The sequence below is a fragment of the Saimiri boliviensis genome, chromosome 14, assembly GCF_048565385.1.
Source record: "Saimiri boliviensis isolate mSaiBol1 chromosome 14, mSaiBol1.pri, whole genome shotgun sequence".
NCBI lineage: Eukaryota > Metazoa > Chordata > Mammalia > Primates > Cebidae > Saimiri > Saimiri boliviensis.
Window position 1 is genome coordinate 11,872,703 of NC_133462.1, and position 21,631 is coordinate 11,894,333.

Below are 21,631 nucleotides of genomic sequence, written 5' to 3' on the forward strand. Positions count from 1 at the left end.
TGGGTGGCTTAAAACAAGAGAAACATGGCCGGGCACAGTAGCTCACATCTGTAATCCTAGCACTTTGGGAGGCCAAGGCAGGCGGATCACCTGAGGTCAGGAGTTTGAGACCAGCCTGGCCAACATGGTGAAACCCTGTCTCTACTACAAATACAAAAATTAGCTGGGCATGGTGGCGGGCACCTGTAATCATAGCTACTCAGGAGGCTGAGGCAGGAGAATTGCTGGAACCTGGAGGTGAAGGAGGCTGCAGTGAGCCGAGATCGCACCACTGTACTCCAGCCTGGGCGACAGAGTGAGACTTACCATCTCAAAAAAAAAAAAAAAAAAAAAAAAAAGAGAGAGAGAGAGAGATAAACATATTGTCTCCCAGTTCACCAGGCTGAAAATCCTAAATCAAGGCATGGGCATGGCCTCACTCCCGACAAAGCTCTAGGGGAGGATACTTCCTGGCTTATTCCAGCTTATGATAGCACAGTGCCTTCCTGGGCTTGTGGCTGCAGCATCCCCGTCTCTGTCGCCACAGAGCTGTCTTCCTTTGTGTGTCTCCTCTTCTTATAAAGACACCAGGAATGATGAAGGAAGGGCCCACCCCACTCTGGTATGGCCTCATCTTAACGAATTCCCTCTCCAAGGGCCCTATTTCCAAATAAGGTCACATTCTGAAGCACTGGGGGATCAGGACACCAGCCTCTATTTTGGGGGGGAACCATTCAACCTGTTGGTCAGTTTACACTCACCATATCTCCCTTTTTCTTTTTTTTTTTTTTGAGACGGAGTCTAGCTCTGTCACCCAGGCTGGAGTGCAGCGGTGCAATCTCAGCTCACTGCAACCTCTGCCTCCCGGGTTTAAGCAATTCTCATGCCTGAGCTTCCCAAGTAGATGGAATTACAGGCATGCATCACCGTGTCTGTATTTTCAGGAGAGACGAGGTTTCACTATGATGGCCAGGGTGGTCTCGAACTCCTGACCTCAGGTGATCCGCCTGTCTTGGCCTCCCAAAGTGTGGGGATTACAGGCGTGAGCCACGGAGCCAGGCCCAGACTATGGATTTTTGCTTTTATGCTCATTGTACCAGGAATTGTTGTAAGTGCTCATGTATATTTATTGAATGGATGAATGAAGCACTGGTTGTCGAATGACCTTGAGGACTCCTGCAGGATGCTAACGAACACATTTCTCAGCTGGACTGAGATCCATCATCCTGCCATCCGGCTCACCCGACCTGCGTTCTGGCTTCATTCCTGTCTCCATGTATTTGCTTAAAGTCGTGCCGGCGTCAGGATCTCTCTCCCTACCTGCCAAGAAGCTCTTCCCTCGCATCTTCCCGGCTCCTCGAGGCAAAGGTGCGGACAGAGGGGCCCCCAAGGTGTGATTGGAAGGCCAGTGGGTTGCTATGGTTACTGCATCCGCCCGGGGCGGGACATCCCCAGGACGCCCCGCCTCTAGGGGTGCGAAGTGGGAAGCTCTGGAGCGGCCCGGCAAAGGGGCGGGCAAACGAGTAGGCAAAGCGGCTTCCTCACGCCTCCACCCCAGCCACGCAGTTGTCAAGGAGACGAAGCGCTTCCCTTCGGCGCTGCCTCACTCCCCTTTCTCCTAAAGAAAGGGACAGTTGCGTAGTTAGAGGGCAGGGTGGGCTGGAAGAATGGCGGAAAGGCTGGGACACCGCTCGGTACTAGCGCGCTCCCAGTATCTCCCACCTCCTCCAAGGCTCGCTACGCCTGCGCCGAGACCAGGTCCCGGGTACCACACCAGGGACGCGCATGCGCGCGACGGAGTTTTCGCGCGTGCGCCGTTATGGCCCTGGGGGGCTAGGGGACCCGCGCGGCGATAACCTTGCGGCTGCGCGGTTGCAGGCCTGCCGGTGGGGTTCGGCGGAGCGCAGTTCTGCGCCTGCGCCATGCTGGAAAAGGTTGAGGGCGTTGGGGCCGACTGGCGTTGGGCGCGCCTGCGCCTTGGCATGCGGGGCGGCCGGAGGCGGGGCCCAAAGAGGGGAGGGAGGGGGCGGGGGGTGGGAACAGGCCGCAGAAGCCCGAGCCCTGACCCACCGGCGGCTGCGGCGACGCCGGTGAGTGACCCGTGGCCCGACTCGGTCCCCACCCTCCGCGACCTTCGCTCTTCCTGCAGTCCCCCGTAGCCTCTGCTGTCCCCTTGTGATCCCGGACCCCCATTATCTCCAGAGCTCCCCTTAATTTGTGGCAATCCCCAGAGCCCCCACAATCCCTGCAGACCCTGATCACTAATATTTGATCGTCCCAGCTCTTCCACTGATAGGGGAGCTTCCACTTCACCATTATTCCTGGACATCCCCTCTCAGGGCCCTTCTCCTATCAGTCTTACAGACGCCCTGTTGCCCCCTGGAGCCCCTAGAGCGCCTCCTCTGCTCCAGATCCCCCCTTCTTGCTGTATCGCCCCTTCCGCATCTCCTCATCTTCATGCATCTAAGACCCCTAAGACACCCCCAACCTACCTCCACTTCCTGTCCTCCCGTGCCCCCACTCTCTTAAGTCTTGCAGACACTCCTCTCCTCGCACTTTTCCTCCTTTCCCTCCATCCCTCAGACCCTCCCCCAATTTCCATCAACTCCTCAGCGTGGCACTTAGCGCCACGTGAAGCCCGAGCCGGGCGCTCCGCTGGTGTCAGCTATTCTTAGGCGCTTCCGACTGCCCCGGGTGCCCGTCGCCCCTGCCCGCCCCCCGCCCCCACTCCTGCCCCAGGGTCCGAGGAGCTCGCAGCCCGGCGGTCTGGGCTGGGCGGCGGCGGGGGGGACTTCGAGCCCCCGCCAGCCCCTAGCGCCCTTTGCCCACAGCGCCGGCGCCCCCCATGCGCCAGGCGGCCGGACGGCGGCGTCGGGGGGCGCCATGGCCTCGGCGGCGGCGGCGGCGGCGGGAGAAACGGAGGAAACCACCCGGCTGCGCAAGCCGCGCTTCTCGTTCGAAGAAAACCAGATCCTGATCCGCGAGGTGCGCGCCCACTACCCGCAGCTCTACGGCGCGCAGAGCCGTCGGGTGAGCGTGGCCGAGCGGCGGCGCGTGTGGGACGGCATCGCCGCCAAGATCAACGGTATCACCAGCTGGAAGCGCACGGGCCAGGAGGTGCAGAAGCGCTGGAACGACTTCAAGCGCCGCACCAAGGAGAAGCTCGCCCGCGTGCCGCACTCCACGCAGGGTGCCGGGCCCGCCGCCGAGGACGCCTTCTCCGCGGAAGAGGAGACCATTTTTGCCATCCTGGGGCCAGGTGTGGCGGGGCCCGGGGCAGGTGCTGGGGCGGAGGAGCCCCCTGCAGCACCCTCCTCACAGCCGCCGCCCCCAAGCGCCTGCCCCCAACGCTATGTGTTGTCGGAAGACCGCAGGGAGGACCGACGTGCAGGTGAGTGTCTTCAGCATCGCCTTAGCGAGAGCAAACACAAAGTTGGCTGCGTGCCTGCGCTGTTCCAAGCCTTTTACGTGGCTCACCCAAGACTTGCTGCAGCCTGTGAGGTGGGTGCTGTCCTCCCCACTTTATAGCGAGGGAAACTGAAACGCAGAGAAATGAAATGACTTGCCCCAGGTCCCTTAGCTAGTGACTGTCAAGAGTCAGGAATGAAACCAGACCGAGGAGGCCTGACTCAGGTCCACACCTGGGATCGTCAGCACAGGCAGGATTTCATGAAAGGCAGTGTAGAGTAGTGACTCTGGAGGCAGATTGCCTGGGCTCCAATCACAACTTTGCCACTCCACTGTGTCATCTGAGTAAGTTACTTCAGTTGCTGCATCTGTAAAATGGAGATAAAAATAGTCTGCACCTCAAAGTGTTGCTGTAAAGATTAAATGAGCTAATATGGGTAAGTTGCTGAGGTCAGCACCTCCTGAACTCTGTTAGTTCTTGATAGAATCGTCATTGCGGCAAGATGCATGCTATTTCACTATTTCCTGAATCAAAGACCCAGATGTATTTGGTCATTTTCCCAAGGTCATGCCTTCGATAGAGGTGTGGAGAGCTGACTACAGAGACTTCCTGCTTAGCTTTGATTCTGGATTATTTCTTCTACAGCCATTCCCTGAGCACCTGCTCTGTGCTGGATAAGGCTGGAGACACATAGATGACTGAGCCAGTCCAGTAGTGGGGTGGGGAAGACAGTGATGAGTTGAGGGGACAGGGCTGGGGTGGGGGATCCTAGGGACTGTGGGAGCCCAGAAGGGGTTTCTGACTCTGGTGGGGGAGGTAGGCCCGGGGGGGGGGGGAGGTAGGCCGGGGGGGGTGGTATCCAGGAGGGCTTCCTGGAGGAGGAGACATCAGAGCTGAAATGCAGAGTTAAGAGCTGGGAAAGTATTTTTGGTAGAGGAAACAGCATGTGCAAATGGCTTGGAGGCAAGAAAGCTTGGCCAGTTTTGGAAACTAAAAAGAAGTTGCAGGGCAGAGGGTATAGAGGGGAAACGTTGAAGAAAAGTAACATTTTGAGATGAGCTCAGAGAGGTCAGCAAGGCCAGACCATACTGCGCCTTTAGGCCAAGGTGAGGAGTCTGGATTTTACCCTGACTGCTATGAGGAGCCACGGAAGGGTTGGAAGAAGGGGAGGAACATGGGCATGATCAATTAAGACAGTTCAAGATCATGTGATTCAGAGAGGTTCATTCACCAACACAAGGTCACACAGCAAGTAAGTGACAGAGTCAGGACTCAAACATAAGTGTGTGTCCAACTCCCAGTCCATGGCAGTTAACCACTGGGCTAGATTGCCCAGCAATAACAAGAGTTAATATTGACCAGGAGTTAATGGGTGTGTCAGAATTAGATTACACGTGGTGTGGAAGTCAAGGTCAGGAATTTGAACTTGCTTTTTTTTTTTTCTTAGATGGAGTCTCACTCTGTTGCCCAGGCTGGAGAGCAGTGGCACAATCTTGGCTCACTGCAACCTCTGCCTCCTGGGTTCAAGTGATTCTCCTGCCTGAGTCTCCTGAGTAGCTGGGATTACAGACGCCTACCACCATGCCTGGGTAGTTTTTGTATTTTTGGTAGAGACAGGATTTCACCATGTCGACCAAGCTGGTCTCGAACTCCCAATCTCAGGTGATCCGCCCTCCTCGGCCTCCCAAAGTGCTGGGATTACAGGCATGAGCCACTGCACCCAGCCTGGATTTGCTCTTAAGCGCACTCAGGAGGCATAAAAGTCTCTTAAGCAGGAAGGTGACACAATCACGTGGGATCCTTGTTCTCAAACCTTGAATCAAACCTTGGTGTTTCCATCTGTGAGATATCCCATAGAAGCAGAGCAGAGATGGCCAACTTTTTTTTTTCAGAAGCTGTATAACCGCTTCATTGACTCATTTAACAAATAATACATTGAGAACCCCTTCCAAGGCAGCTACTATTGTAGGTGCAGGGACTACTGTAAAGAAAAAGACAAGATCCCCTTTCCTTATGGAGCCGACATTCTATGTAGTTGAAGAAAACAGACCACAAAGAAGTAACCCCCAAAACAGACTGTATATACAGGAGGTGGTGAGAACTAAGAGGAGAAATAAGGCATATTCAGAGGATGGTGAGTCACGGAAGTGGGCTGTAAGACAGGGTAGTCAGGGATTCTCAGAGAAGGTGAAATTCAAGTAGAAGTGAGAATAGGGTGAGCCTCGCAGACACCTGGGAAAAGGGCACTCCTGCTATAGGAAACAGCATGTGCAAAGGTTCTGAGGCGGGAACATGCATAGAGCATCCTCGATTAGAAATTTACACAGGCCTGGCACGGTGGCTCACGCCTGTAATCTCAGCACTCTGTGTAGTGCCAGGTCACACACTCATTTACAAGTATGGAAACTGAGAGGCAGGTGCAGTGACTTATGCCTGTAGTGCAGTGACTCATGCCTGTAATCCCAGCACTTTGGGAGGCCCAGGCAGGCACATCACCTGGGGTCAGGAGTTTGAGACCAGCCTGGCCAACATGGCGAAACCCCGTCTCTACTAAAAAATACAAAAATTAGCCGGACATGGTGGCATGCACCTGTAATCCCAGCTACTCAGAAGGCTGAGGCTGGAGAATCACTTGAACCTGGGAGGTGGAGGTTGCAGTGAGCTGAGATTGTGCTGCTGCATTCCAGCCTGTGTGATAGAGCAAGACTCCTTCTCAAAACAAACAAATAAAAACATCAAGTAGGGAAAACTGAGATCCAAAGTTTGCAAATAAATACGATTTTAACTCTTAGAGTGAAGCCAGGCACAGAGGCATGTCTGTAATCCCAGCACTTTGGGAGCCTGAGGCGGGAGGATTGCTTGATCCCAGGAGCACAAGACCAGCCTGGGCAACAAAGTAAGACCCCATCTCTGCAAAAAAATCCAAAAATTAACCAGACATGGTGGCATGGCATCTTGGTCCCAGCCACACATGACGTTGAGGCAGCATGAGGATCCCTTGAGCCTGGGAAGCAGAGGTTGCAGTGAGCCATGATCGTACCACTGCACTCCAACCTGGGCAACAGAGCAAGAGCCTTCCTCAAAAAAAAAAAAAAAAAAACAGCTGAGCACGGTGGCTCACACCTGTAATCCCAGCACTTTGGGAGGCTGAGGCAGGTGGATCACCTGAGGTCAGGAGTTCCAGACCAGCCTAGGTAACCTGGTGAAACCCCATCTCTACTAAAATACAAAAATTAGCCAGGCGTGGTGGTGTGTGCCTATAATCCCAGCTACTCTGGAGGCTGAGGCAGGAGAATTGCTTGAGCTTGGGAGGTGGAAGTTGCAGTGAATGGAAATCACACCATTACACTCCAGCCTGGGTGACAAAGCTAGACTCCGTCCCTGAAAGAAAAAAGTAAAAACCAAAAAAAAAAAAACTCTTGGAGTGGCCTCTATGACTCCTGTGAACCTGGTGGGCATGAAGGCTGGCTACTTTCTGTTCCTTTTTACTCAGTAGACCGGAAAAGCCACATTTCTGAGTGGCTGCAATTCCCATGTTCCTTATAAGGAAGACTTCCTACCAATATCCACACCCCAGGCCCACAGCCCTTGCCCCAGGAGTGTTTAAGAGCATGGATTCCGCTGTGATGAAGTGGTTCACACCTGTAATCCTAGCACTCTGGGAGACCGAGGAGGCCAAGGTGGGCGAATCCCTTGAGAACAGGCGTTCGAGACCAGCCTGGCCAACATGGTAAAACCTCGTCTCTACTAAAAATACAAAAATCAGCCAGGTGTGGGGCACATGCCTAGAATCCCAGCTGCTCAGGAAGCTGAGGCAGGAGTGAACCTGGGAGGTAAAAGTGGCAGTGAGTCCAGATTATGCCACTGCACGCCAGCCTGGGTGACAGAGTGAGACTCTGTCTCAAAAACAAAAAGAGCATGGACTCTGGCCATGCAGTGGCTCACACCTGTAATCCCAGCACTTTGGGAGGCCAACGCAGGAGGATCATTTGAGGCTAGGAGTTTGAGACCAGCCTGGGCAATATAGCGAGGGTCCCATCTCTACAAAACAAACAGAAGCACGGACTCTGGAGTCAACCCGGGTTCAAATCCCTTTTCTGCATATGACACCTCTCTCTGAGCATCAAGTCACCTCATCTGTAAAATGGGGCGATGATCATGATCGCGCCTAGCCCAGAGAATGGCTGGGAGGACTCCATGAGATCATGTAAGAGGGGATTTAGCCCAGGGCCTGGCTCAGTTGTCCTGTCGCTGTCTGCTCTGCTTATCTCTCTCCCAGCCTCCCTACCTCCTGCTGGTGGCTAGCCCAGGGAGGCTGGACCCCAGCAGCCAGGGCAGGAGGTGGCTACTTTGTTGGTGTGTCTTCGAGACAGGGTCTTGATCTGTCGCCCAGGCTAGAGTTCGATCTAGTCTCACTGCAACCACTGCCTCCAGGGTTCAAGCGATTCTCGAACCTGGAGTAGCTGGGATTACAGGCATGCACTATCACGCCCAGCTAATTTTTGTATTTTGAGTAGAGACAGGACTTCACCATGTTGGCCAGACTGGTCTCAAACTCCTGACATCAGGTGATCCACATACCTGGACCTCTCAAAATGCTGGGATTACTAGCGTGAGCCATTGCACCTAGCCTGGATGGCTGGTTTTTTGTTTTTGTTATTCTTTTTTTTTCTTCTTTTCTCTCTCTCTCTTTCTTTGGCTGCCTGTTTTTGAGAGAAGAGCGGGGTAATCTGATTTGGCCAAGGAGCGGGAGGCCAACTTCCCCAAGGAAGGAACATCCGAAAAAAAATCCAAGCTGATGCAGGAGGCAGTGTGAGCCTGGCCCAGGGAACAGCACGTGGGAAGACAGACAGAAAGAAGGAGGTGGGAGCAAGCGCTGAGGCCCCAGGGCCGTGGGAAGAGGCTGGACTTTCTCCTGTGGCTGCTGGGAGCTCTGGAGCCTGGGACCCAATCAGCGCTGACTCTCTGGAAGCCCCAGTTGTTTCTCATTAAAGAAAAATACTGTGCCGGACATTGTTCTAGGCACCGGGTAAACAGAAGGGAGAGATACGAAGCCCTGCCTGATGGAGCTGACATCAGGAGGAGGAGGCAGACAGCAGACACAGAGCCACTCCATGCCAGGTGGAGATAAGAGCTAGGAGAGGAATCAGGTAGGGTTAGGGGAGAGAAAAGGAAAGGTACAGGGCCAGCCTGAGCAACATGGCAAAACCCTGCCTCTACAAAAACAAAACAAAAATCAGCCAGGCATGGTGGTGCACACCTGTAGTCCCAGCGACTCAGGAGGCTGAGGTGGGAGAATCGATTGAGCCCAGCGGGCAGAGGTTACAGTGAGCCGAGACTGCGTCACTGCACTCCTGCCTGGGTGACAGAATGAGACTCCTACTCAAAAAAAAAAAAAAAGAAGTAGGCCTGATGTGTTTGAGGGTCAGCAAGGAACCCACATGGCTAGAGCTAAGTAAGCTAAGAGGGAGGGATGGGAGCCAAGGTCAGGGAGGCAGGGCCCTAGAGGCCTCAAGGACTTTGCTTTTACCCTGAGCGAGGTGGGAGCCACCGGACGGTTCCAGCATACAAACAATATGTGACTTATATGTTTTTTTTCTTGGAACAGAGTCTTGCTTTGTCTCCAGGCTGGACAGAGTGCAGTGGTGCGATCTCGGCTCCCAGGTTCAAGCAATTCTCCTGCCTCAGCCTCCCAAGTAGCTGGGACTACAGGCACATGCCACCACACCCGGCTAATTGCTGTATTTTTAGTAGAGTCGGGGTTTCACCATGTTGGCCAGGATGGTGTCGATCTTTTGACCTCATGATCCACCCCCATCGACCTACCAGACTACTGGGGTTACAGATGTGAGCCACTGGACCCAGCCTGACTTGTATTTTTAAAAATAATTATATTAGATAAAATTCCCATACTATACTATCAACTCACTTAAAGTGTACAATTCGCTTGAGCCCAGGAGATTGAGACCAGCCTGAGCAACATAGTGAGACCTCATCTCTACAAAAAAATAAATAAAATTAGCCTGGCGTGGGGCTGTGCGTCTGTGGTCCCAGCAGCTCAGGAGGCTGAGATGGGAGGATCGCTAAGCTGGGGAGGTTAAGGCCGCAGTGAGCCGAGATCTCACCACTGCACTCCAGCATGGGCAACAGAGCAAGACTCTTGTCTCAAAAAAATAAAAAATAAGCTGGGCGTGGTGGTTCAAGCCTGTAATCCCAGCACTTTGGGAGGCTGAGGCGGGTACGAGGTCAAGAGATCGAGACCATCCTGGTCAACATGGTGAAACCCCGTCTCTACTAAAAATACAAAACATTAGCCGGGCATGGTGGCACATGCCTGTAGTCCCAGCTACTCAGGAGGCTGAGACAGGAGAATTGCCTGAACCCAGGAGGTGGAGGTTGCCGTGAGCTGAGGTCGTGCCGTTGCACTCCAGCCTGGGTAACGAAACTCCATCTCAAAAATGAAAATAAAGTTTACAATCAGTGGCTTTTAGTATATTCACAGTTGCGCAACCATCACCACAATCAATTTTAGAACATTTTCATCACTCCAGAAAGAAACCCTGCACCTCTCAGCCGTCCCCAATCCCCCATCTTCCTCATCTTCCCCCAGTCCCTGGAAGCCACTCGTCTGCTTTCTGTCTCTATAGATTTGCCTATTTTTTTCTTTTTGAGACAGAATCTTGCTCTATTGCCCAGGCTGGAGTACAGTAGCATGTTCTCAGCTCACTACAACTTCCACCTCCTGGGTTCAAGCAATTCTTCTGCCTTAGCCTCCTGAATAGCTGGGATTACAGGCATGAGCCAACACACTCGGCTAGTTTTCTGCATTTTTACTGGAGACGGGATTTTACCATGTTGGCCAGGCTGGTCTCCAAGTCCTGACCTCAGTTGATCCGCCTGCCTTGGCCTTCCAAAGCGCTGGGATTACAGGCATGAGCCACTGCACCCAGCCAGATTTGCCTCTTTTGGACATTTCATATGAACGGCCCCTAAGGTCTGTGGTCCTTTGCGACTAGCTTGTTTCCTGTAGCCTCACTGCCTTGTAATTTAGTTGGACCCCCTCGGGCTGCTGGTGGAAAAAGGTAGTGTCAGGGGCAGGGGTGGAAGCAGAGAGCCGTCAGTGAGGTGGTGACTGCAGTGGTCCCAGTGGGAGATGCTGGTGGTTAGACCAGGGGTGGGGGACCATGGAGAAAGAGTTGGATGTATTTAATTTGAAGGCAGAGCCGATAGCATCTGCACGCAGATGGTGTCTTAGTAAACAAAACAGTGAAGGTGTTCAACCTGAGCAGCTGGGAGGATGGAGCTGCATCTGCTGAGATGGGGTAGCTGAGGGAGGAGCAGGTTTGGGGAGGATCAGAAACCCAGCTCTGAACAAGAGAGTTTGGGGCATTTTTAGACAATCTAGAGTGCCCAGCAGCAGAGAGGAGTCTGGAGCTCAGGCAAGAGGTTCAGGCTGGGCCCGGGAAGCTGGGAGCCTGTGTATGCAGACTGCGTTCAAGCCCATGAGCCTGAGTGAGACCCCAGGTGAGTAGAGACCGAGGAAGCCTACCAGGCTAGGGGCTGAACTGGAAAATCCTGCAGCCTTGGTTGGAGAGAGTCTCAGGGAAATGTCCCCAGTACCCAGCCACCCTTACTCTCTCCCAGGTCCCTCTCTGACCTCCTCAGGATCCAGCAGTGGGTGCAGTATCCACATAGTTCAGAGCCTTGTCAAATGTTGGCCCTTGTCTGGGCATGGTGGCTCATGCCTGCAATCCCAGAACTTTGGGCGGCTGAGGTGGACAGATCCCTTGAGGTCAGGCATTTGAGACCAGCCCGGCCAAGAAAACCCCATCTCTACTAAAAATACAAAAATTTAGCCAGGCAGAGTGGCACGTACCTGTAGTCCCAGCTACCTGGGGAGGCTGAGGCAGGAGAATCATTTAAAGCTGGAAGATGGGCCGGGCGCGGTGGCTCAAGCCTGTAATCCCAGCACTTTGGGAGGCCGAGGCGGGTGGATCACGAGGTCAAGGGATCGAGACCATCCTGGTCAACATGGTGAAACCCCGTCTCTACTAAAAAATACAAAAAATTAGCTGGGCATGGTGACGCGTGCCTGTAATCCTAGCTACTCAGGAGGCTGAGGCAGGAGAATTGCCTGAACCCAGGAGGCGGAGGTTGTGGTGAGCCGGGATCACGCCATTGCATAACGAGAGCGAAACTCCGTCTCAAAAAAAAAAAAAGCTGGAAGATGGAGGTTGCAGTGAGCCGAGATCAGACGCGTACCACTGCACTCCAGCCTAGGCTACAAAGTGAGACTGTGTCTCAAAAAAAAAAAAAAAGTGTTGGCTCTTACAGTGGGTGAAATGGGAGCTGCCTGCCAGCAAGGGACTTCCAGGATCTGTTTCATTAAAGCTGGCACAGACGCTCTCTCCTCTGGGTACAAAGACTGGCCTTCCTTGGAGCTTCTCGTCTAAGGCATGATCTGGCTTAGCTTTTAAAAGGATCGTTCTGGGACTGAGTGCAGTGGCTCACGCCTGTAATCCCAACACTTTGGGAGGCCAAGGTGGCGGACGATGAGGTCAGGAGTTGGAGACCAGCCTGGCCAACATGGTGAAACCCCGTCTCAACTAAAAATACAAAAATTAGCTGGTTGTGGTGGTGGGCACCTGTAATCCCAGCTACTCCGGAGGCTGAGGCAGGAGAATTGCTTGAACTCAGGAGGTGAAGATTGCAGTGAGCCGAGATCACGCCACAGCACTCCAGCCTGGGTAACAGAGCAAGACTCTGTTCTAGGTTTGGGTAGGGGGAAGGTGAGGGAGGGAGGGGGAAAGGGGAAATCAAGGCAGCATCAAGGGTCACTCACCCCTTACCTGCATTTCTCTCTCTACAGATACATCAGCCCACAGCAAGGGGGGCTCCAGCAGCCCCGAGCCCTGGGTCCGGCCCTCCTGCAATCCCCAGGAAGGGGGCTGCCCTCGGCCCAAGGAGCGTGAGTCCCCACCCCCTTCGGCCCTGCAGCCGGTCCAGCTGCCTCGCCTGGCCTTGTCTCCACCACCCCCAGCCCCTCCACTGCCACCCCCACTGCCACTGGCCCAAGTGGCACCCTCACCCCCAAGCCCCCCACCCCCTCCTCGGCCTCCACCCATGCTCGCAACCCCAGACCCCTCCCTGGACTTCCTGCGAGCCCAGCAGGAGACTGCCAATGCCATCCGGGAGCTGGCTGGCACCCTTCGACAGGGACTGGCCAAACTGAGCGAGGCCCTCAGCGCCCTGCTGCCCCTTCTGCCAGGAACCCCAGTTGACTCCCTCCCCCCACCTCTGCCCCCACCCCCACCCCCACCCCCAGCTCCCAGGCCTGTCCTGCCCCCTCCAGCTCCCAAAGTAGAAATCACCCCAGAGCCCGTGTCTGTGGTGGCTGCTGTGGTGGACGGGGCAGTGGTGGCAGCCAGGGGAGTGATTATTGCCCCAAGGAGCGAGGAGGGGGCGCCCCGGCCACCCTCAGCCCCACTCCCTCCACACGACTCCCCTCCACACAAGCGGAGAAAAGGTTTCCCTACACGGAAAAGGCGCGGTCGATGGAAATCTCCGTGAAATCTACTATCTACACTCCTGCCTGCACCCCCTCTCCCCAGCTTGGCGCAGTCGAGGGGGGCGACGCTCTCTGCCCATCCCAGCTGCACCCTAGCTCCCTGCTCCAGGGATGTGAGCACCCACTCCCTGTGCTAGTTAGTGCCTGATTCTCTGGGGGGGCTTCAGCAATGGGCCCCCCCAACCCCTTTCTCTGGTACAGTGCTGTCTGCCTGGCTGCCTCCCTTAACCCTGACTTCTAAGCCATCAATTTCATGTTATTTATTATTGCCCTATGTGGGGTGGGGAGGGAACCTCTCGGGTCTGCACATAGCCCTTCCCTAACAATTCCTGTTCTTGACTTGAAGAGAATTGACCCGTGGGGGACTCCCTACCTCTCCATCCCAGACTTTGGAGGGGGTGCAAGTTGTGAGACAAATCAAAATATGGATGACAAAGAGGATATAGCCGTCTATACCCTAGGGAGAGGAGACTCGTGAGTTCTGATAGGAGAGGCAGAGGTTGGGTTCTCTGCCTACCATTACTCTCTCTGACTTCTGGAGCTCAACCCCCTCCTGTCTCCCCAGTGGTGACAAGATATCAATAAACTTATTTTTAATACAATTACCTGAGGCTCTGACTGAGGGGCCTGGGGAACCAGCACCTACACCTGCCCCGCCCCCTGCACAGGCAGGCAATTGGGGGGCTGGTTTTCCAGCCTTTTTCTTTTTTTTTTTTAGTTTTTAAAGCCATCAAGTCTTGTGTTCACATTAAATCTTATTCCTACTTATCCTTTAGATACCAGTCTAAATGTCACCTCCAGCAGAAAGTCCTAGATTCCCTCCCCAAGGCTAACATGGGTTTGCCTCTTAGAGTCTCTCTCAGTGTCTGTGGTTCTTTTTCTTTTTCTTTTCTTTCTTTTTGTTTTTTTGAGATTGGATCTCGCTCTGTTGCCCAGACTGGAGTGCAATGGCACTGTCACAGCTCACTGCAACCTCGACCTCCCAGGTTCAAGCAATCCTCCTGCCTCAGCCTCCCAAGTAGCTGGGACCACAGACCTGCACCATCTGCCCAGCTAATTGTTTTATTTTTGTAGAGATGGGGTTTTCCTGTGTTGTCCAGGCTGGTCTTGGACTCCTGGGCTCAGGCAGTCCTCCTACCTTGGCCTCCCAAAGTGTTAGGACTACAAGCATGAGCCACCACACACAGCCAGGTTCTTTTTCATGGTATCTCTAAATCAGATGTCCCCAAACTTTTTACACAGGGGGCCAGTTCACTGTCCCTCAGACCGTTGGAGGGCCGCCACATACTGTGGTCCTCTCACTGACCACCAATGAAAGAGGTGCCCCTTCCTGAAGTGCGGCCGGGGGGCCAGATAAATGGCCTCAGGGGGCCGCATGCCGCCCGCGGGCCGTAGTTTGGGGACGCCTGCTCTAAATAAACACAGGACTTATCTGTTTAAGGCACATTTGCCCCATAATATCATGAAGGCAGGAACTGGTTCTTTTACTCTGCTGCAGAGCCAGGTAACAAAGTAGATAGTCACCATCATCCTGGACTCAGACATGGCTCAAGCCTTGAGGCTGCTCCGGCCAACTGTGTAGCCATGGGCTTCTAGCGTTCTCATCTGTAAATGGGCACAAAGATGTCAGAGGTTTTCTTCCTATAATTATATTATACTTTTTCTTTCTTTTTTTTTTCTTTTTTTTTTTTTTTTTTTTTTTTTTGAGACGAAGTCTTTCTCTGTTGCCAGGCTGGAGTGCAGTGGCACTATCTCAGCTCACTGCAACTCCACCTCCCGGGTCCAGGTTCAAGCAGTTTTCCTGCTTCCGCCTCCTGAGTAGCTGGATATTACAGGTGTGCACCACCACACCCAGCTAATTTTTGTATTTTTAGTAGAGATGGGGTTTCACCATGTTGGTAAGGTTGGTCTTGAACTCCTGACCTTGTGATCCACCCGCTTCGGCCTCCCTAAGTGCTGGGATTTCAGGCACGAGCCACTGCGTGTGGCCCGCCCAGCCTAATTTTTTAATTTTTAGAGACAAGGTTGCACCATGTTGGCCAGTCTGGTCTCAAACTTCTGACCTCAAGTAATCCACCCTCCTCAAGCCTGCCAAAGTGCTGGTATTACAGGTGTGAACCACCACGCCTGGCCAGGAAAGCTTTCCCTAACACTCCACAGCAGTTATCACAAATTTTAGTCCATCATTTTGAGTAAATTTAAGTTTAATATCTGCCTCCATCACCAGGTTGGGGCTTTTCAGGGGCAGAGCTTAAGCCTGTCTCAATCACTGCCGTGTCCCCAGCAATGCCCAGAACGAAAGAGGGGTTCAACAGTTGACTAACTGCACAGCTTAAAAACAACTTCCATTTATGGCACTTCTGTGCCAAGCATCAAGCTAAGCATTTATATGGATGTTTCCATTCAAACTGAAGGTACCCAAATAAAAACAGACTTGGTGGGGGTCGGGGGGTGGTCTCCATTTTTCCTAAGAAGTTTAGAGATTTGCCCAAGGCCATAGCTGGTCAGAGGCCAGTCCAGTCCACCTGAAGGCTGAATCAGGCCGGAAGTCTTAACTCCCATTAGTGTTTAGTAAATAATGGCCCAAAGGCAATTTTAAGTGACGTTTGAATGCCTCTAGAATGATTCTGTCGTTGTAACTTTTTTTTTTTTTTTAAAGGTAATCAGTACATGAAACCTATCATTGTGAACCAAGTACCCAGGATGAGGCAAAAGTAGATAAATCTTTTTCTTTTTTTGGAGATAGGGTCTTGCTTTATTGCCCAGGCTGGAGTGCAGTGGCACGATCATGGTTCACCGCAGCCTCTACCGCCAGGCTCAAGCAATCCTCCCACCTCGGCCTCATAACTTTTTTTAAGAGACAAAAGTGTTCAGATACAGGGTGGTAGGCAAAATTGTGAAACTATTTTGAAATTGTTAAGTCTGGGTAGCAGAATCAGAGCTGCTGCGGTTGCAGTGGGACGGGAGGGGAAGGGACAGGCAGCCCCTCACTAGAGTGAAAACCGGGGCCAACTGGTACGTCATTCAGATATTTTTAAGCACCTAAGACGGACCCAGGCCTAGAAAGAGAAAGGGGCTGTTGTGGGTTAGAACCTGGAGACCCGCCTCCGCCCTTCCCCAAAAACAGCCTCGTCCCGTTCCCAATGCCCGGGAAAGAAGACAGGAGGGTCCCCAAAGCCTGATTGGGCCTCCCAGGTAGTAAGCGCTCAAGGTTGGGGAAAGGTGGTCGGGTATTTGCCCTTCCCAAGCAACTCTCTCCTCTTAGCCCCTTACTCTCCCTCAAACTGGGGAGCAATAGAGGCTAAGGGTCCCGTAAACGCCACGCTTCGAAAGCACGCAAAGACCTCCAGAAAGCTGGGGGTGGGGAGCGGGGGAGGTATCGCGAATCTGGTAGGCCTCCCCCAACCTCCCAGACGGGGGAAGTGCGTCACTTCGTCCGCCCCGCGGTGCATTTTGGGAATTGTAGTGAAGCGGTGGGGGACGCCGAGCGGCCAATGGTGTAACCCTTTAGAGACCAGAGCGCGCGAGCAGAGCTGGGACAGGTTTAGAGGGCGCTCGGCTGCCCACCTCCTTTAGCAAACTGAGGCAAAGCTCTGACTCGGGAGCCCTTAGTCCTCTCCATCCTCTGGCTGTGGCGGGCCCCAGAGCCAGGGATTCCAGGGGAGGACGAAGTGCCAAGTGGTCACCCCCACCCCCTCCTAGTTGGCAGCTTCCCGTCCCTTCTCTGAAGCCAATCAGCGCTTCTCCGCCCCGCCCCAGAAGCTGCTGCCTTCCTAATTCGTCACCGGCCCACCTTTGCTGGGCGAGGAAACTGAGCCTCAGAGAGGGCAAGACATTTTGCCTAAAGCTGCACAGCAAATCGAAACAGAAGTTGGAAGCCCAGCAGCCTGTCCACCCACCCCCACTCTGAACCCGGAGTAGCTCTGATCATTCGTATTTCGTCCACGCCTCCCACCTTTGTGTCCCAGCTCCTCGTGGCGCGCCGAACTCCGGCCCGGAGGCGAGGAGGAGTAAAGTTGCGCGAGGAGAGGCGGCGACCCCCGCAGCCAGCCGCTACCCGCCGTTCCCTTTAAGAGCAGGCCCCGGCGGGACTACATTTCCCAGAAGGCTTTGCCGGCGCGTTATGTAACTTTCCCTGCGAAGCGGCCTCTGGGGCAGAAGAAGGAGGTGGAGGCGGCGGCGGCCGTTGCAGCGGCGGCGGCGAGAGCGGCGGGAGCCCTAGGCGGCGGCGAGAGCGGCCCATCGTGGGACCCGAGCTGTGCGCCTCGGCTCGGAGCCCGGACCGGGCGGGGGCGCCGACGTGCTTCAGCCTGCCTCTGCGAGGGAGGCGGGAGTGAGCAAAAAGGCTTAGGGCCCAGGGGGCGGGGAAGGGGGGCCGGGCCTGGATCCGGCGGGGAGGCCGAGCCGGAGGCCGGACCGTGGCTCGCGCTGTCCCGGGGACGCGGATCGCACGGCGGCGGCGCGGATCGCGCGGCAGCGGCCGGTGGAACGCGGGGGCCGGGCGGCGCGCGGACTGGGGCCATGGCGTCTGTGCAGGCGTCCCGCCGCCAGTGGTGCTACCTGTGCGACCTGCCCAAGATGCCGTGGGCCATGGTGTGGGACTTCAGCGAGGCGGTGTGCCGCGGCTGCGTGAACTTCGAGGGCGCGGACCGCATCGAACTGCTCATCGATGCCGCCCGCCAGCTCAAGCGCAGCCACGTGCTCCCCGAAGGCCGCTCGCCCGGGCCCCCGGCCCTTAAGCACCCGGCCACCAAGGACCTGGCTGCGGCCGCCGCACAGGGGCCCCAGCTGCCGCCCCCGCAGGCCCAGCCCCAGCCGTCAGGGACCGGCGGCGGCGTCTCAGGCCAGGACCGCTATGACAGGGCCACATCATCGGGCCGCCTCCCCCTGCCCTCTCCCGCCCTGGAATACACTCTGGGGTCCCGCCTGGCCAATGGGCTTGGCCGTGAGGAGGCCGTGGCAGAGGGGGCGCGAAGGGCCTTGCTTGGCTCCATGCCTGGCTTGATGCCCCCTGGGCTGCTGGCAGCTGCAGTGTCTGGCCTGGGAAGCCGAGGCCTGACGCTGGCACCCGGCTTGAGTCCTGCCCGGCCCCTCTTCGGCTCCGATTTCGAGAAAGAGAAGCAGCAGAGGAATGCGGACTGTCTGGCAGAACTGAACGAGGCCATGCGGGGCCGAGCAGAGGAATGGCACGGGCGCCCCAAAGCAGTGCGGGAACAGCTACTGGCGCTGTCCGCCTGTGCCCCGTTCAATGTGCGCTTCAAGAAGGATCACGGGCTGGTGGGGAGGGTGTTCGCCTTCGATGCCACTGCCCGTCCTCCAGGATACGAGTTCGAGTTGAAGCTCTTCACCGAATACCCCTGTGGTTCCGGCAATGTGTATGCAGGCGTCCTGGCGGTGGCTCGCCAGATGTTCCACGATGCTCTGCGGGAGCCGGGCAAGGCACTGGCCTCTTCGGGCTTCAAGTACCTCGAATATGAACGCCGGCACGGCTCAGGAGAATGGCGGCAGCTGGGTGAGCTGCTGACCGACGGCGTCCGCAGCTTCCGCGAGCCAGCTCCCGCAGAGGCCCTGCCCCAGCAGTACCCAGAGACGGCCCCTGCGGCTCTTTGTGGCCCACCCCCGAGAGCCCCATCCCGGAACCTGGCGCCCACGCCGCGCCGTCGCAAGGCATCCCCCGAGCCTGAAGGCGAGGCGGCTGGGAAGATGACCACCGAGGAGCAGCAGCAACGACACTGGGTGGCACCCGGTGGCCCGTATTCCGCTGAGACCCCTGGTGTGCCCTCACCCATTGCCGCACTGAAAAATGTGGCCGAGGCCCTGGGCCAATCACCCAAGGACCCTGGTGGAGGTGGGGGGCCTGTGCGTGCAGGGGGTGCCAGCCCTGCAGCCTCCTCCACGGCCCAGCCTCCAACCCAGCATCGCCTGGTTGCCCGCAACGGTGAAGCCGAAGTCAGTCCCACAGCGGGGGCTGAAGCTGTCAGCGGGGGTGGCGGCGGCACTGGGGCGACCCCTGGGGCCCCCCTGTGCTGTACCCTGTGCAGGGAGCGGCTGGAAGACACCCACTTCGTCCAGTGCCCCTCGGTGCCCGGACACAAGTTCTGTTTTCCCTGCTCTCGAGAGTTCATCAAGGCACAGGGCCCGGCTGGGGAGGTGTACTGCCCGAGCGGAGACAAATGCCCGCTGGTGGGTTCCTCCGTCCCTTGGGCCTTCATGCAGGGCGAGATCGCCACCATCCTTGCTGGAGACATCAAGGTTAAGAAAGAACGGGACCCGTAGGCCACCACTGCCTCCAGGCCACTGCCCACTGCCCCTTTGCCACCCACCGCTGCCGCGGATAAATTATTCCCTCCCCGACCTAGCCCAGTGCCACCCCTACCTGTGTACATACTCCTTTCCTCTGCCCAGACGGGTCCCCTGGGGTAGATGCATTATGGGTGGGGGGAGAAAGCTTGTGGTTCCTGTCCGAGGGGGTGTTCGGGGTCCCTTGGCCCCTCCGGTTTCCCTCTGTCCTCCTTGGCTTGGCTTTGCTGCTGCTTGTAGTTGGGGGAGAGGTGCCCCCCTCCTCCTTGAGAAGGGACCTCCTGAAAACTCGCTCTTTATAAACGAGGCAAAAGCATTTTATTGCCCCCCTCTCCCGCCCCCTTCTGCTCCTTCAATAAACCGAAAGATGGGTTTTTTTTTTTTTTTTTTTCCTTCTTGGTCCCTTAGTTGTGTGAGATGCTGCGCCCCCTTTGGGACTGAAGTGGTCCTGCGAGGGACAGGACGTTGCGCGGTAGCCTCCAGGTGGCGCCCGGCACCCAGGCGGTCCCGCCGTCTGACCTTCAACGAGTGCGACCCACTGGTCACGTTTTAGCCATCGGCCCCTTTTCCAGATGAAAGAACTGAGGCTCAGAGAGGGGATAGCTCCTGCAGGGAGAGGCTCAGGAGTAGATTACCCTTCTATAGCTGGCCCATCCCCTATCTCTACCTGGAAGGTGGAAGACTGAGCGCCCATGTGGGGACGGGAAAGAGGCATTGAGAGACTTCCAGGAGAAACAGACAGTGGGTTCTTGCTGGGTAGGGGGAGATTTTGGGGTAGACTGCTACAGGGACTGCCCGAGGCAAGGAAATTTACCTCCATGGGGAAAACTAACGGGATACCTAGAAACTACTTGGCGGCTACTCGCCTCTGGTGGTGCCCGAGAGGCGGATGTTTGGGAAGCCCCAACTGGACTCCTCACTCTCGTCTCGGGAGACAAGCCCCTTCTGCGGCCACCCTAGAGAGCAGAGTGAACGGCACTTGCCCCGCGGCTGCCTCTGATGTGCGCGGCCTTGTCCCGCACCTGTCCAGGTGGCTGATCATTAACCAGGACTTCCTGCTCGCTGGCGTCACGGGGCGGGGCCTGAGCGGGCCGCGGCAAAGCAGGGGTTAAGGGGAGGGGGCGGCCCTAAGAGCCCAGCCCCCACCCCTGCGGCCTCCCCAGCCACGCCGAGGTGGAAATTCCGGGAAGGAGGAATTCGGGGCGCAAAGGCCCGCGGATGGACAGAGAGAGATGAAATGATTGTCCTACCACCCCACAGCACTCAGACAGCTCTGGGACCTTAGGTTGCCCCCAGATGTCCTCGGGAACTCAGGATTCCCATCACCTAAATCTGGAGGCCCCTACAGTCCTGACTTCATCAGCTCGGTTACCCTGGGGTCCCACTCACACTTGAATAACATGTCCTAACTCCCAGATATTAGGGATCCTAGGGCTTCAACCTTCGCATCTGGAGGACCTTCTGTTCTTGGACTGAGGGGGGTCCCATCCTCCCCCACCCCCCAGCCATCAGCTCTCAGGTGTTCTACCACCCCCTGGCACTGCCAGCCTGGGCTCTGGGAAGGGCTGGGAAAACCACCCCTGATTAAATACACCAGGTGATAAGCTTGGGGCAAGAGAGACCTGGATGGAGTTCCATGCCTGGGCTCCCCTCCCGGGCTAGCCTGTGGCCTCCTCTGACCCAGCAGGCCCAAGTGCTGGGTATCTCCCCCACCCCCAAATCCTCAGAGCTGGAGTCCTCCAGACACCTGGCCCCTGTGCCCCAGTGGGAGCTAAAGAGCTGCGGAGGACACCTGGTCCTTTAAGAACAGCTGGTAGGTGGGTGGGGGGCAGGGGAGTCACCCCCAGCCTGGCTGGTGTGTATTCTAGATAGAGGTTGAGTTAACCATTAACAGAGCAGAAGGCCTGACCTGTGTGGGTGTGGGGGCTGGATCAGCCCCCCTTCCCTCAGTGCCAGGGTGGGGCCAGGGTGGAGGAGTTCTGGATTTATTTGGGAATCAGGCTATAGGTGGAGAGACACCCAGGGAAAGATGGGAGGCACCAGAGGTGGGAGGGAGAGATGCGGGACCAGCTCACTGAAAGACACAAGAAGAGGCGGGAGCCAGAGACCCAGAGCGACAGGGAGAGACCCGAGAGGACCTCAAGGATGAGGCAGACCAGAGAGGGGGAAACAGAAAAGAAAAAGAAAAGGCCAATATTCTGATAGGCTGAGGGAGACTGAGATATACCCATGAGATGCCAACAACAGTCACATAGGAGCGGGGAGACTCGATGCAGAGAGAAAGCAATAAAGAAGAGACGAGAAAAAAAAGAAAAAACAACTTAAAAAGGGAAGAAAAAGAGGTGAGAGAGCCTGAAGTGAAGAAAAGGCACAAG

The 21,631-nt window shown here is 55.8% G+C and overlaps 2 protein-coding genes across 2 annotated transcripts; both read left to right on the forward strand.

Annotated features, from left to right (window-relative positions):
* Positions 1-1,785: 1,785 nt before the first annotated feature.
* MYPOP (Myb related transcription factor, partner of profilin) lies at positions 1,786-13,558 on the forward strand. The gene is made up of 3 exons (XM_039466743.2): positions 1,786-2,069; positions 2,811-3,370; positions 12,258-13,558. Exons 2-3 carry the CDS (start codon positions 2,863-2,865, stop codon positions 12,956-12,958), a joined length of 1,209 nt encoding a protein of 402 aa, XP_039322677.1. The 5' UTR covers positions 1,786-2,069; positions 2,811-2,862; the 3' UTR covers positions 12,959-13,558.
* Positions 13,559-16,740: 3,182 nt separating this feature from the next.
* IRF2BP1 (interferon regulatory factor 2 binding protein 1) lies at positions 16,741-19,642 on the forward strand. Its single transcript, XM_003940261.4, has one exon. It carries the CDS (start codon positions 17,478-17,480, stop codon positions 19,230-19,232), a length of 1,755 nt encoding a protein of 584 aa, XP_003940310.1. The 5' UTR covers positions 16,741-17,477; the 3' UTR covers positions 19,233-19,642.
* The last annotated feature ends 1,989 nt before the right edge of the window (positions 19,643-21,631 follow it).

Excerpts from the sequence above, each read along its gene's own strand:
- IRF2BP1 (XM_003940261.4), top strand. The coding sequence starts at position 17,478 with ATGGCGTCTGTGCAGGCGTCCCGCCGCCAGTGGTGCTACCTGTGCGAC.
- MYPOP (XM_039466743.2), top strand. The coding sequence starts at position 2,863 with ATGGCCTCGGCGGCGGCGGCGGCGGCGGGAGAAACGGAGGAAACCACC. Across the intron at positions 3,371-12,257 it reads CAGGGAGGACCGACGTGCAG|ATACATCAGCCCACAGCAAG; the intron begins GTGAGTGTCTTC and ends CTCTCTCTACAG.